The 16485-nt window shown below is 40.0% G+C and overlaps 1 protein-coding gene across 5 annotated transcripts in view; it reads left to right on the forward strand.

Moving 5' to 3' along the window:
- DNAH3 (dynein axonemal heavy chain 3) overlaps positions 1-16485 on the forward strand; it is a 208830-nt gene that overhangs the window by 76121 nt on the left and 116224 nt on the right. For all 5 annotated transcript variants that reach the window (XM_037814725.1, XM_037814726.1, XM_037814723.1 and 2 more), the window contains 2 exons: positions 9183-9297; positions 12342-12540. In XM_037814725.1, the coding sequence (XP_037670653.1) occupies positions 9183-9297; positions 12342-12540 (314 nt within the window). The remainder of the gene's footprint in view (positions 1-9182; positions 9298-12341; positions 12541-16485) is intronic.

A 16485-nucleotide genomic window follows, 5' to 3' on the forward strand; every position in this document is an offset into this window, starting at 1 on the left:
TTAGTACTTACAGGCTAGGCCGTAAATCCCATAGGGCAGATGCCATGTCTGTTTTGCTCATATTGTATCTCCAGGGGTTAATGCAGTGCCCAGCACATATTGAATGAATGAATGGTAACTCCATTTCTAACCTTTCTATCATGCTATTATTTCCCATGATTATCTCATCAGACCACCTGTTATTCCCCAAGAGATTATTGGCTGTGGTATTTTATTTTATAATTAAAATTAGGACATCAAGATAAATATACAGATAGATAGGTGATAATAATAGATATAGATAGATAAGATAGATGGATAGATAGAAGACAGATAAAATGATAAACCAAATGCGGTAAAATGAATATTGCTGGATCTTGATATCTGAATGGGGTTTGGGGTATTTTGCAGTTCTCTGTATGAGGTTTGTATTATTTTTGCAACTGTCCTTTGTTTGAAATTATTTTAAAATAATACACTTAAAGGAAAAAAGTTTAAGACATCAGTATTTGGCCAAGATTCAAATTTACACAAATTCCATGTTGATAATTCCTAATAGATGTATAGCACTTTATATTCTGCAAAAACTGCTCTCACATACATCATTTGAAACTTCAAAAACTAAACTTTCTGAGTTTTGTGACTGCATCTCTATGCCTCAGTTTTCCTACCTGTGAAGTGGGGAGAGTGCTTCCCATTGCACACCCAAGGCCTGGAAAGCAGGCACATTGAATGATGTGCCTTGACATCCTGCAGGATGCCATTTGTTACTCATTTAACAAAATTTGTTTGGCACCTGCTCTGTGCTGGGACTGTGCTACCATGCAAAGGGAATTAGAGGTGAACAAGACAGACATGATCTCTGTCCTTTAGAAGGGGAGATAAAAAGGCTCTTTTATGGAAGTGTGGTAAGGAAAGTCCAGGGATCTAGGAAGTATGGGAAGGGAGGAGGAAAGTGAGAGGGGCCAGGATAGAGGAAGACTCCCCAGAAAAGTAGTGTCTAAGGGAGACCTAAAATATAAATAGGGATTAGCCAAGCAAAGAATAGGAGAAGGAATGTTGCACCCAAAAAGACAAATATTGTATGATCTTGCTTTTATGAAGTGCCTAGAATAAGCAAATTTCATAGACACAGATAGTAGATTGCAGGTTACTAGGGATAAAGGGAGAGCTAATGGTTAATGAGTTACTGTAGGAGGTGATAAAAAAGTTGGAGCAAAGGATGTTGGTGATGGTAGCACAATATTGTGTATGTAATTAATACTGCTGAATTGTACACTTAAAAGTGGTTAAAATGGGAAATGTTGAGTGGTATACAATAAAAAGTTTTTAAAAGCAGTATTCCAGAGAAAGGAGCTGGAATGTGCAAAAGTCTGAAGATGGTAAATATGGTGCATTCCAGCAACTAAAGGCATTTGGTCCAGGAGAGCTGTAGAGTAGGCATGGTTGAAAGAGATGTGGGGAGCAGCCCCGTCCCAAAAGGTCTCACAGACATACCCAGGACACCGGGGGGCATTGAAAAAGTACATTTTTTGTTTTTATTTTGTTTGTTTGTTTGTTTATTTTAGTGTTTACTGTGAGCCACACACTTTATTAAAATAATAACCACCACTACTATTTACTGTGTGCTTTCTTCACATCAGACATTGTGCCAAGTGCTTCACATATGCTATCTCATCCTCCTTTGGTCTGAAACAGTTTCCCAGTCTTTTATTGTTGTTGTTAATTCTCTTTTAATTTATAATTTATGGACAGTAAAACTCACCTCTTTTTAGTATACAGTTAGAAGTTTTGACAAATTCATATATTCGTGTAACCACCATCACAAATGTTTCAAATGAGTTAAGCTGGATTTTAAATTTGGGTCCACAAGGAGGACAGGTGCCACACAATGGGAAACCGAGGCCATAATGCATGAGAAAAGATAGTTTGTTACTCACAGGTCCCAGAGAGAGAGGGGTGCCATGGGGGAGCTGGGTCAACAGGAAGCAGGATTGGCACAGGGGGGCTCAGCCAGCAGGTGGGGAGCGCACGAGAAGAGCAAGAGAGACCCACGGGCTTGTGCCTTTATTGTGGTCTAGGGATGGAGGTTAGTAGATTTCCTGCAAAATCAAGAATTGGTTAGATTAAAGCGAATGTGCACCAAAAAGATAAAGAGTCTGGGATCTGAGGGTTATGGGGATGGTTAGCTTGTCATTTGGGGCCAGCTGTGGGCTCTGCGTGAGGGGTATGGGTGGTGTGGTTGGTGACCACAGACATGGTTGTGGGTTCTGGGAGAGTTTATGCTCCAAAGCCAGAAAGTGTTGAGTCAACTGGCTTAGCCAAAATGAGATGGATTCCAAGGCAGGGCAGAAAAGTTTTGATAATTATGACAGCAATCAAGATGTAGAACAGTTCTATACACACCCCAAAAATTACCTCATGCCCTTTTTAATCAACTCCTTCCCCCACTCCCAGCCTCTGGCAACTACTAATCTGTTTCTGCCCCTATAGTCTTACCATTTGTATGATATCATACAAATGAAATCATACAGTATATAATGTTTCAAATCTGGCTTCTTTCAGCATCGTACATGTGAGACTCATCCATGTTGTGTGTTTCAGTAGTTTGTTTTTGTTGCTGAGTAGTATTCTGTTATATGTTTATCCATTCACCAGTTGAAGGACACTTGGGTTGTTGCAAGTTTTTAGTGATTATGAGTAAATAGTCACATAAAGGTATTTGTTTGAACCTAAGTTTTCATTTCCCTTGGGTATACATCTAGAAGTGGGATTGTGAGTCACATGGTAAGTGTGTTGTTTAACTTTATGAGAAACTGTCAAACTGGTTTCCAAAGTGGCTCTGCCATTTTGATTCCCATCAGCAAGGAATGAGAGTTCCTGTTGCTCCAGAAATTTGTCAGCACGTGGTATTATCGGACCTTTTTTCCTATTTCCTAGTTGTGTAGTGGTTTGAATTTTCATTTCCCTAATAACTAGTCAGGTTAAATATCTTTACACATGCTTATGCTTTTTTGATAAAGTGTCTATTCAAATCTTTTTCTCATTTTTTTATTGGGTTGTTTGGTTTCTTATTGAGTTTTCAGATTTCTTTATGTATACTCTGGAAATAAAATGTTTATCACATATGCATTTTGCAAATTTTTTTCCCCATCTTGGCTTGTCTTTCCATTTTCTTATTGATGTCTTAAGAAAGCAGAAATTTAAAAATTTCGATGAAATCCTATTCATCTCTCTCTCTCTCTCTCTCTCTATATATATATATATATATATATATTGCTTAATTCAAGGTCAAAAAAATTTTCTCCTATGTTTTATTCTAGACGTTCTATAGTTTTAAGTTTTACATTTAGTTCTATGATCCAGTCAAAGTAATTTTTTTAGTATAAAGTATAGGTTGGGTTCACTTTTTGCTTACGAATGTCCAATTGTTCCAGCACTAGTTGTTAAAAATACTGTCCCTTGACTCCCAGGAGTGTAAATCTCCCTGGCAATGAGGGACATGACTCCCAGGGATGAGCCTGGAACTGGCATTGTGAGATTGAGAAACTCTTCTTGACCAAAAGGGGGAACAGAAATGAAACAAAATAAAATTTCAGTGGCTGAGAGATTTCAAATGGAGTCAAAAGAACATTCTGGAGGCTATTCTTATGTGTTGTATAAAATATCCCTTTATAGTTTTTAGTGTATTGGAATAGCTAGAAGGAAATATCTGAAACTGTTGAACTGCAACCCAGTAGCTTGATTCTTGAAGACAATTATGTAACTATGTAGCTTCCACAGTGTGACTGTGTGATTGTGAAAGCCTTGTGGCTCACACTCCCCTAATCCAGTATATGGACAGATGAGTAGAAAAATGGGGACAAAAATTAAATGAAAAATATGGAGGGCATGGGGGTGGAGGATATTTTAGGTGTTCTTTTTACTTTTATTTTTATCCTCATTTTTATTTTTTTGGAGTAATGAAAATGTTTAAAAATTGACTGGGATGATGAATGCACAACTATATGATGGTATTGTGAACAACTGATTGTACACTGTGAATGACTGTATGGTATGTGAATATATCTCAATATAACTGGATTTAAAAGAAAGAAAAGGGGCAGAACCTAAGATGGCGGCTACGAGAGACAGGGCAAAAAAACACCTCCGTGAAAAATACTACATAAAAGCCAGAAAGTGACCCAGAACACCAGTTCCAGTGATGCACCAGCTGGACAAGGTCTGCTAAATCCACAGGGACTGCGCACTTGGTGAAACCAGGAGTCTGCATTCTGAAATGAGTGAGTAAGCCTGCTGAATATCTGGCAGCCAAGCTGCAGTGTGGGGAAACCGTGGGTTGGTGTTTGGAGGCAGACTAGTTCTGTTTTAAAAAGCCCAAAAGTGGCTGCAGATATGGCAGTGAGAACCACACAGTGAAGCACAGCAGGAAGGGGCTGTGTGAACGCCTCAATATCTGGCATGGAAGATAGCCTTTCTCACACCCACTGCTAATTGTCTCACAGTGAGGAAGGCAGAGGTTAGCCAAAAGGGGAAAATAACCATGCCCCTTGCAGCCATCTTCCCAGTGGGCTGGGAATGCTCCTGCCTGATGCAGGCACCACAGCCCAGAGCCACGCCAAAAAACCCACTGTGACAGGAAATGTTTCCAACAACACACGCACATGCCACAATATTGGGTGTGGACAGTAGCCTTTCGCGCACCCACAGCTAATTGTCCTGGAACTGGGAAGGCGGAGCTGTGTGAAAAGGGGGAAATTAACACGCCCTATACAGCCCTCCTTACAGCAGGCTGGGAATGCACCTAGACAGCCCAGCGGCCCAGAACTTCCCTTGCGGAACGGCATGCACTTGTGACATAGTACAACCTTCCCACAGCAGAGGCACGAGAACGGCATGGCTTGGAAGAGGGACCCACTTGGAAATCCCAGAGATCATACACCAATGCCAAGGACTTGTGGGTCAGTGGCAGAGACAATCTGTGGCGAGACTGAAATGAAGGTTTAGACTCTTGCAACAGCCTTAACTCTCCAGGAACACCTGGGAGGTTTGATTATTAAAGCCACCTTCCCTCCCTAACTGCTCAGACACATGCCCCACATTCAGGGCGGACAGCACCAACAACACACCCAAACTTGGTGCACCAGTTGGACCCCACAAGAACCAGACCTCCACTCACCACAAAGGCAAATTTGGGGAGAACTGACTTGAGGGGAATAGGTGACTCGTGGACTCCATCTGCTGGTTAGTTAGAGAAAGTGTATGCCACCAAGCTGTAGATCTGACAACTTAGAGATTAGTCTTTGAATAATTCTACAGATCCTAAAAGAACCCTATCAAGTAAAGGAAATTCCAAGAGGCCAAAAACAACAGAAAATTTTACAGCATATGAAAAAAACAGATGATTTGGATAACCCAAACCCAAACACCCAAATCAAAAGATCAGAGGAGACACAGTACTTGGAGCAATTAATCAAAGAACTAAAGACAGACAACAAGAGCATGGCACAGGATATAAAGGACATGAAGAAGAGCATGGCACAGAATATAAAGGACATCAAGAAGACCCTAGAAGAGCATAAAGAAGAAATTGCAAGAGTAAATAAAAAAAAAATAGATGATCTTATGGAAATAAAAGAAACTGTTGACCAAATTAAAAAGATTTTGGATAGACATAGTACAAGACTAGAGGAAGCTGAACAATGAATCAGTGACCTCAAGGACCACAGAACAGAAAATGAAAGAGCAAAAGAAAGAGTGGGGGAAAAATCGAAAAAATTGACATGGACCTCAGGGATATGATATATAAAATAAAACATGCAAATATAAGACTCATTGGTATCCCAGAAGGGGAAGAGAAGGGTAAAGGTCTAGAAAGAGAATTCAAAGAAATTGTTGGGGAAAACTTCCCCAACCTTCTACACAACATAAATACACAAAGCATAAATGCCCAGCGAACTCCAAATAGAATAAATCCAAATAAACCCACTCTGAGACATAGTCTGATCAGACTCTCAAATACTGAAGAGAAGGAGAAAGTTCTGAAAGCAGCAAGAGAAAAGCAATTCACCACATACAAAGGAAACAACATAAGACTAAGTAGTGACTACTCAGCGGCCACCATGGAGGCGAGAAGGCAGTGGCATGACATATTTAAAATTCTGAGAGAGAAAAATTTCCAACCAAGAATACTTTATCCAGCAAAGCTCTCCTTCAAATTTGAGGGAGAGCTTAAATTTTTTCACAGACAAATGCTGAGAAATTTTGCTAATAAAAGACCTGCCCTACTTCAGATACTAAAGGGAGCCCTACTGACAGAGAAACAAAGAAAGGAGAGAGAGAGATGGAGAAAAGTTCAGAACTAAAAAGATTCAATATTGGTTCATTAAAGGACAATAAGAGAGAGAGGGAAAAATATATCTGATAAACATAAACCAAAGGATAGGATGGCTGATTTAAGAAGTGCCTTCACAGTAATAACGTTGAATGTAAATGGACTAAACTCCCCAATTAAAAGATATAGATTGGCAGTATGGATCAAAAAATATGAACCATCAATATGTTGCATACAAGAAGCTCATCTTAGACACAGGGACAGAAAGAAAGTGAAAGTGAAAGGATGGGAAAAAATATTTCATGCAAGCTAAAGCCAAAAGAAAGCAGGAGTAGCAATATTAATCTCAGATAAAATAGACTTTAAATGCAAGGATGTTATGAGAGACAAAGAAGGCCACTACATACTAATAAAAGGCGAAATTCAACAAAAAGAAATAACAATCGTAAATGTTTATGCATCCAATCATGGTGCCACAAAATACATGAAACAAACACTAGCAAAACTAAAGGAAGCAACTGATGTTTCCACAATAATTGTGGAAGACTTCAACACATCACTCTCTCCTATAGATTTCTCCTATAGAAATTGAAAACCTAAACAATCTGATAAATCAATTTGATTTAACAGACATAAATAGAACATTACATCACAAGTCATCAGGATACACATTCTTCTCTAGTGATCACGGAACTTTCTCCAGAATAGACCATATGCTGGTACATAAAACAAGCCTCAATAAATTTAAAAAAATTGAAATTATTCAAAGCACATTCTCTGACCACAATGGAATACAATTAGAAGTCAATAACCATCAGAGACTTAGAAAATTCACAAACACCTGGAGGTTAAACAACACACTCCTAAAATAAATGGTTTATAATGTGGAATATAGGGGAACTAGCAATAGAGAGCAATTAATGAAGGGGGAACGATTACCCAATAAGAACAGATAAGATATCGTCGGTAAATTTCACATTCTGGGAATGCCCAGGAATGACTATGTTCTGTTAATTTCTGACGGGTATGGTAGGAACAAGTTCCCAGAAATATTGCTATATTAGATTATTTTCTTGGGGTAGAGTAGGAACATGTTGGAAGTAAAGTAGTTATTTTAGGTTAGTTGTCTTTTTCTTACTCCCTTGTTATGGTTTGTTTGAAATGTTTTTTATTGTATATCTTTTAAAAAAAATTTTTTTGACATAGTTAATTTAAAAATAAAAGGGGAGTTAATTGGAAAAAAGGGAAAGAACAGTGAGGGAAGTGTGCAGAGCTCCCTTGAGGGGCTGGTGGAGAATGCAGGGGTGTTGGGCTTCCCCACCTCGATGGTTGCTGATGTGCTCACAGACATAGGGGACTGGTGGTTTGATGGGCTGAGCCCTCTACCACGGGTCTTGCCCTTGGCAAGACTGTTGCTGAAAAGGAGAGGCTAGGCCTGCTTATAATTGTGCCTCTTTGTTGCTCAGATGTGGCCCTCTCTCTCTAGATAAACCAACTTGGCAGGTGAAATCACTGCCCTCCCCCCTATGTGGGATTTGACACCCAGGGGAGTAAATCCCCTGGCAACGTGGAATATGACTCCCGGGGAGGAATCTAGACCTGGCATCGTGGGATGGAGAACATCTTCTTGACTAAAAGGGGGATGTGAAAGGAAATGAAATAAGCTTCAATAGCAGAGAGATTCCAAAAGGAGCTTGGAGGTCACTCTGGTGGTACTCCTTTGCACAATAAAGACAACCCTTTTTAGGTTCTAATGAATTGGAATAGCTAGCAGTAAATACCTGAAACTATCAAACTACAACCCAGAACCCATGAATCTTGTAGACGATTGTATAAAAATGTAGCTTATGAGGGGTGACAATGTCATTGGGAAAGCCATATGGACCACACTCCCCTTCGTCCAGTTTATGGATGGGTGAGTAGAAAAACAGGGGAAAAAAAACACAAAAAACCCAGTGTTCTTTTTGACTTTAATTGTTCTTTTTCACTTTAATTTTTGTTCTTATTATTTTTGTGTATGTGGTAATGAAAACATCAAAAATTAATTTTGGTGATGAATGCACAACTATATAATGGTACTGTAAACAACTGAATGTATGCTTTGTTTTGTATGACTGCATGGTATGTGAATATATCTCAATAAAAATGAATTAAAAAGAATTACTGTCCTTCCTCCACTGAATTGTGTTTGATATAATTGTTTTAAAAAAAGCAATTGATTAGCACACATTGTGCATGTGTGCATCTACTCCTGAACTCTCTATTCTGTTTCACTAATCTTTGTGTCTATCCTTTTGCCAACACCACACTGTCTTAACTACTGTAACTTTATAGTAATTCTTACAGTCAGTGAGCCAGTGCTTGCGTCCCATTGCTCCTTGGAGATACCCGTGTTTCTTTAAATTTCAGGTTCTGTGGTTGCCTTGATGGGTTCAATAAAAGTTACAATTTTGTAGTTTATTGTTGTTAGCATGGAAGCAATATTCTTTCCAGCTTTCTGCATCTTAGGCAGAAGGCTTCCTTCCCACTGAAGAGTGACATGAGATGATTTAAGCTTTAGAATGTGAAGAATAGATTAGAGGTGGCAAGATAGGATGCAGGAAGATGAGTGTAAAAAAGCTGCTGGAATATTCCAGATGATATATGGTGGTGCACTGGGTTGGGTGACAGTGAGAATGGAGAAAAATAGCAAATGGGGGGTACTAAGGAATAGAAGTTAGTGATGGACAGTGAAGATAGGGAGGCTTGTGGGTTGACATCCAGGGGCCTGGCTTGAGCCACTGGGTGGTTGATGTCTCCATTCCCTGGGATGGAGATTGCCAGAGGAGAATCCAATTTAACCAATTGTCCCCACCTATGTCCCCGCTAGGATTTGCTCCAGAAGAGCAATGATCAGATTGCAGAGATTGTCCAGCTGGTGCGGGGGAAGCTGAGCAGTGGGGCCCGGCTCACTCTTGGGGCCCTCACGGTCATCGATGTCCATGGTGAGTTCCCTCTGGCATTACTGACCTAAGCCTTCCATCATTTATACAGCTGTCCAGGAACAGCAGCTAGACTGGCCTCTCCCCCTTCTCCTGGGTGGAATGGTTCAGTTCCCTTTCACATTAGTGAGAGGCTTCTCCAGCTGAGAGTACGGTGAGCAAGGAAGAGTGAGCAAGGAGAGACACCAACCCTGAAGGGGTTCTGTGTATCCCCATCTTATGTTTTCCCCTCCCATCCCCAACCTTGTTTCCCGGAACTCTCCAAGCAGGGCTCTTACTAAGACAGTGATGACTAAAGCTATTTCTGAGATTGGCTCACTTAGGGTGGTTTCCTTGGGCTAACAATAGCTAATTTTATTGAATACTCACTGGGTGCCAAGCTTTGTGCTTAAGCACTTGACATACATTAACTCATTTTTATATCTATTTCACAGATTAAGAACCCGAGGTTTAGGGAGGTAAATAACTGGCTGGGGGGCACACAGCTAGGAAGTAGCAGAAGCTGTTTTGTAATTTGAACCTACGTCTTCTGATTCCAAACCCAAGGGACTGGAAATGGGCAGTGATGCAGGGAGGGAGTGGGTGAGAGATGATGCCTTCCAGCTCTTCCTTAAGACAAAAAGAAGAGGAAGAACAGGGGCTTTATGTAAAACAAACCACCCCCCGTCCCCTCCCTCCATCATCACCAAGGAAACTGGGGCTGGACCAGGCTGGTTGCCTGGGAACAGTGTCTCTCTTGCTCACACACCCAGCGTCCTACTGGTATTTAGCGGCGTCTTATTCCCTCAAGGTTGATGCTCATTGCAATCTGATTTCATTTGGGTAGATTAGCATAAAATCAGGGAGAGAGAAGGGAGAAGGTGATCTTCATCTGGCTGCGTACACAGCTGGTAGGAATAATAAGTGCAGGTGTGTACCCCAACATGGTTAGGTTTCCACAGTGACAGCATGTGTGCACATCCATGTACACACACACACTGCGTAGCAAAGCATCTCCGACTCAATTCCTTTGCTCACCTTCCTCTTGGGTCTCTCAAGAAGACCCCTAGTCCTGCTCCCAGTGGAGCTGGGGGTTCCTCACAAACCCGGAAGGGCAGTTATTAAATTCCCTGGGAAGGAAGGGCTGTTGATGTGATCATCTTCAAGGATTCTTCTTTGCTGGGTTTTGGATTTTACCATCATAAGGAAGACTGCTCTCACAGAGAAGCAGTAGCCTTACTGAAAGGTCCCTTTTTAAAGTTAAGTTTCTGAGATCCTAATTTTTAGCCTATTGCACTAGCTTTGAGATCTCAATCTCTCCTACCTTGTGAGTTATCTAAAAAAATTAATCAATGATTCTCATCAGCCTATGTCCACTCTCCAACTTCAGGGGTCCTGTCACTGTGTGAAATTCAACTGGGCTCACAATCCTATGAGAAAAAGGAGAAAGCCTGGAAATGTATGTCCCAGCTCAGGCTCCAAGGTGGCAAGAATACACTGAATCATAAATTCATGGGACCTCTTCCCTTGTGAACTAGATCAGGTCAAGCTGATTGTGTTCTCCTAGCATATATTAGAGGCCTGGAACAGGCCAAAACCTGGGTCATATTGGGGATTTGATGGCATTTGGGGTAACTGCACATGACAAAGCCCTCTGGGTTAGTCCCTGAGTTTGAAGATAACAGTATAACAGTAGCTGATGTTTATATGTATTTGTGTGCCAGGCACACACACGTATATATACATACATGCATATACATATGAACATATATTCATTTAATCCTCATAAAAACCCTATTAAGGTCAATACTATGTGATCCCCATTTTACAGATTATTCAACTGAGGGACAGAGAGGTTGAGGAACTTACCCACAGTCCCATAGCTATTTAATGGTGGAACCAGAATTTGAACACAGACAGTGTGATTTCAGAGTATGCCCTTTTTATCCCCCAATACAATTTTACTGAGATAGATTCACATAACTTATAGTCATCCAAAGTGTACAATCAGTTGTTCACAGTATCACCATATAGTTGTGAATTCATCACCACAATCAATTTTTGAACATTTTCATTACTCCAAAAAAAATTAAAATAAGAAAAAAAATAAAAATAAAAGTAAAGAAGAACACCCAAAACATCCCCTTCCCCCTATCCCTATTTACTTTTCATCCCCATTTTTCTACTCATCTGTCCATACACTGGATAAAGGGGGTGTCAGCCACAAGGTTTTCACAATCACACAATCACACCATGTAAGCTACATAGTTATACAATCATCTTCAAGAATCAAGGCTACTGGACTGCAGTTCAACAGTTTCAGGTATTTCCTTCTAGCTATTCTAATACACTAAAAACTACAAAGGGATATCTATATAATGCATAAGAATAACCTCCAGAATAACCCCTCAATTCCACTTGAAATCTCTGTCACTGAAACTTTATTTTGTTTCATTTCTCTTCCCCCTTTTGGTCAAGAAGGCTTTCTCAGCCCAACAATGCTGGGTCCAGGCTCATCCCTGGGAGTCATGTCCCACATTGTGGGAGGGCAGTGAGTTTACCTGCAGAGTTAGCTTAGAGAGAGAGGCTATATCTGAACAAAAAAGAGATTCTCTGGGGGTGACTCTTAGGCACAATTAGAAATAGGCTTAATCTGTCCTTTCATAAGGGCAAGCCCCAAGATCGAGAGCTCAGCCTTCTAAATTAGTAGTCCCCAGTGCTTGTGAGAATATCAGGGATCCCCCAGCTGGGGAAGTTTAATATTTCCACATTTTCTCGCAGTCCCTCAAGGGGGCTTTAGAGTATGCCCTTTCACTGCCTCTACTGACAGCATAAAATGCTCAGCTTCTCTGCCGGGCTTCTTGAGAAGAAGCAAACACCAGTTTCTGAAATAGATTGCTGCCTGCAGGTTGGGGGTGGACAGGGAAAGTAGTTGAGCCTAAAATTGTTTGGAGAGTGAGGGGTGGCCTTGGAAACCTCTGTAGACCCTTTCTAACTGAGGGGTCTATGGCGATGGGCTGATTCTGGTGGCTCTGCATGTATGTATTTCTGTGCCTGTGTTCCATCAGCTCGTGACGTGGTGGACAAATTATCTGCGGACAAGATCTCTGATCTGAATGATTTCCAGTGGATCTCCCAGCTACGCTACTACTGGGAGACCCATAATGTGAAGGTGCAGATGATAACCACAGAAGCCTTGTATGGCTATGAGTACCTGGGCAACTCTCCCCGGCTGGTGATTACACCCCTTACTGAACGCTGCTACAGGTAAGCTCTGGGGTTCCCCCAGAACTGAGGGGCAAATAGAGAAATCCAGAGGGAAAAGAATATAGGAAGGGACGTTAGGGGCATCTTGGATTCTTTACCTTTACCCTGTACATTTCAGATTCTCAAATTTTTAGAATTTTGGTCTTAATCACCATGGCCCTACAGATGAGGATGGAAACTAGGCCTTCAGGCCAGAAGCAAGAACACAATAGGAATCGTAGTGTAAATTAGTATACTTGAACCAAGAAGGGCAATGTTGGTGTGTGCCATTGAAAATGACATGACCCTTAACTAGAAAGCTTTCCAATGGCTGGAATCAAGATGGTGCATGGAGGTCCCTTGGCCTAGAAATAGACAAGGAGCCAGGCAGAGGACCCAGACTCGTCTCTAAGCTCTGCCAACCCAGTCTGGGGTTGGAGGGACTGCAGATGAAGCGATACAGTCATCCGTGCTTTGCTGCTTTCCTTGGAATTCATAATTAGAAAGCTGGCTTTCATGAACTTTCCAATTTCATTATGTTTAGATTTTCTTTGCTTTTTTATATTTCCTTATGGTGGAATTGTTTTTTTCTTAGCAACTTTTAAAAAAATTGTATTGTGGTAATATATATACAACATAACATTTCCCATTTTAGCCACATTCAAATATATAATTCAGTGGTTTTAATTACATCCACAATGTTGTGCTACTGTCACTGCCATCCATTACCAAAACTTTCCCATCATCCCAAACAAAAACTCTGTACCCATTAAGCATTCTCCACCCCCACACCCACTCCTGGGAAGCTGTAATCGTCTTTCTGTCTCTATGAATTTGCATACTTGAGTTTTTCATACAATATTTGTCCTTTTGTGTCTAGCGTATTTCATTCAACACAGCATCTTCAAGGTTCATCCATGAAGCAGCATATATCAGAACTTCATTCCTTTTAATGGCTGAATAATATTCCATTATAGGTGTATACCACATTTTGTTTATCCATTCCTCTTGATAGACACTTGGATTGCTTGCATCTTTTAGCAATTGTGAATAATGCTACTAGGAATTTTTTTAAATTCAGTTTTATTGAGATATATTCACATACCATACAGTCATCCATGGTGTACAATCAGCTGTTCACAGTACCATCATATAGTTGTGCATTCATCATCCCAATCCATTTTTTAACATTTTCCTTGCATCAGAAAGAATCAGAATAAGAATAAAAAATAGAAGTAAAAAAGAACACCCAAATCATACCCCCCATCCCACCCTATTTTTCACTTGTTTTTTTCTCCCATTTTTCTACTCATCCATCCATACACTGGATAAAAGGAGTGTGATCCACAAGGTTTTCACAATCACACTGTCATCCCTTGTAATCTACATTTTTGTACAGTCATCTTCAAGAGTCAAGGCTACTGGGTTGGAGTTTGGTAGTTTCAGGTATTTACTTCTAGCCATTCCAATACATTAAAACCTAAAATGTGTTATCTATATAGTGCATAAGAATGTCCACCAGAGTGACCTCTTGACTCCATTTGAAGTCTCTCAGCCACTGAAGTTTTGTTTTGTTTCATTTCACATCCCCCTTTTGGTCAAGAAGATGTTCTCAATCCCATGATGCTGGGTCCAGATTCATCCCTGGAAGTCATATCTTGCATTGCCAGGGAGATTTACACCCCTTGTTGGGGGGACGGCAGTGAGATCACCTGCCAAGGTGGCTTAGTTAGAGAGAGAGAGCTACATCTGAGCAACCAAAAGGCTCTCAGAGGGAGACTCTTAGGCACAATTTTAAGTAGGTTTAGCCTCTCCTTTGCAGTAACAAGCTTCATAGGGGCAAGCCCCAAGACAGAGAGGGCTCAGCATTTCAAGCCGTCAGTCCCCAATGTTTGTGAGAACATCAGCAACAAGCAAGTTTTTAATACATTTTTATTGTGAAATTTAACATATATACATAACAGTGATAATTTTTAAAGTATGATTTAACAAGTAGTTAGCACATTTCAAAGAATGTTATGGATTACAGTTCCACAATTTCAGTTATTTCCGTATTGGGAAACATAACATATATACAGAAAGGTGATAAGTTCCAAAGTACAATTTAACAAGTAGTTATATAGGTAACTTCAAAGAATGTTATGGGTTACAGTTCCACAGTTTCAGTTATTTCCTGATTGTGAAATATATATATATAGAAAGATGATAACTTTCAAAGTACAATTTAAAGAGTAGCTATAGAGCAAATTTCAAACACTTATAGGTTACAGTTTCACCATTTTAGTTATTTCCTTCTTGCTATTCTAATACCCTAGCATCTAAAAAAAATTTATATAATGTTTCAATATTTGTAATTCTTTGTTAAATCCTGTCTTGTCTGCTGTTACCCATTCCTCTCATGTAATCACTTTCTTGATCTTCAGGGATGTCTAACAAGTGACCACCCTAACTTGTTCATATTGAAAAGGGGTGTCAACATTATGAGGAAGGGGGCTGCATCTGGTTGTTCTTAAAGAGGCTGTTGCCTCTGGGTTTTAGGACTTGTCTGGCATAGGAACACTCTAGTGGATTTAAGTTTCTGAAAGATAAACTTTTATAGAATCTCAGGTAGGGACCTAGGTATTTGGGGACTACTGTTGGTTAGGGCTTGGCATACTGTGGCTATCTGGGATATCTAGCTGGAGCTTGCATAAGAGTAACCTCCAGGATAGCCTCTCAACTCCATTTGAAATCTCTTAGCCACTGTAACCTTATTTTGTTACCTTTCTTTTCCCCCTTTTGGTCAAGTAGCCATTTTTAATGCCTCAATGCCAGAGCCAGGCTCATTCCTGGGAGTCGTGTCCCATGTTGCCAGGAAGATCCACTCCCCTGGAAGTCATGTTCCATGTAGGGGGGATATTAATGAATTTTTTTGCTGAGTTGGGCTTAGAGAGAAAAAGCCACCTGTGAGCAACAAAGGGGGTTCTCTGGAGGTACCTCTTAGGCATAATTATAGGAAAGCTTATCCTCCCATTTACAGCCCTAAGTTTCATGAGAGCAAGACTGAGCCTCAGAACTGAGGCTTGACTTCTTAAGTAGGGGGTTCCTAATTTCACATAGCATATATTCTGTCCAAGATGAACAATCAGTGTCTCACATTAGCTTCACTTAGTTGTACAATCATCATCACTCTCAATTTTAAACAATTCTCATAACACAAAACATCCCAGAGCTCTTATCAGCCTCTAATTATTCTTTTCAATGTAATGGGATGAATAATTCATTACCACAGTAGTGCTGGTGAGGTATTCCTATTAATTATAGTCTATAATATGTAATGGGTAGTTTTTCCATATACCATTCTATTGTTAACTCTTTGTACCAGTGTCATACCTTAGGAGTATATCATGCAAACACTTATTTGTATTTGTAGTGCTCATACCTTATATCATGCTAACACTTATTTATGTTTGTATTGCTACTCTATGGGTTACATACCTTTAAACAACCACTTTCTATCATGTTCATCGTCAATGTGGTATTGTTACTTCAAATCCCATTAATGAACCATCATCATCCCCGTCTATTCCCATACCTTTAAGTTTACCCTCATTTTCATTTCTGTACATATTAAGTTATCATTCCCCCTTCACGAACTTTTGTCTATCTTTAGGTCTCCTATATTCTACATTATAAGACATTGATTTTACACTGTTCAGGGAATTCACATTAGTGGTAATATATAATATCTCTCCTTACTAGGAATTTTTTAAATAATAATAATAATACTTGGATATTTTCTCCTTTCAAAATTCCCACAGAAAAGAATCAATCACTTGTTTTCTATTTTCTGTGGTTTTTTTGTTTGTTTGTTCTGATACATTATTCAACAACCATTTGTTGAACTTTCCTCTGCACCACGCCTGGCATCAAGGACCCCTCAGTCCAGTGGGAGAGAGAGAGACAGATACACAGATGATTACAAAT

Source organism: Choloepus didactylus, chromosome 21 (genome assembly GCF_015220235.1).
Source record: "Choloepus didactylus isolate mChoDid1 chromosome 21, mChoDid1.pri, whole genome shotgun sequence".
In the NCBI taxonomy this organism is placed as follows: domain Eukaryota; kingdom Metazoa; phylum Chordata; class Mammalia; order Pilosa; family Megalonychidae; genus Choloepus; species Choloepus didactylus.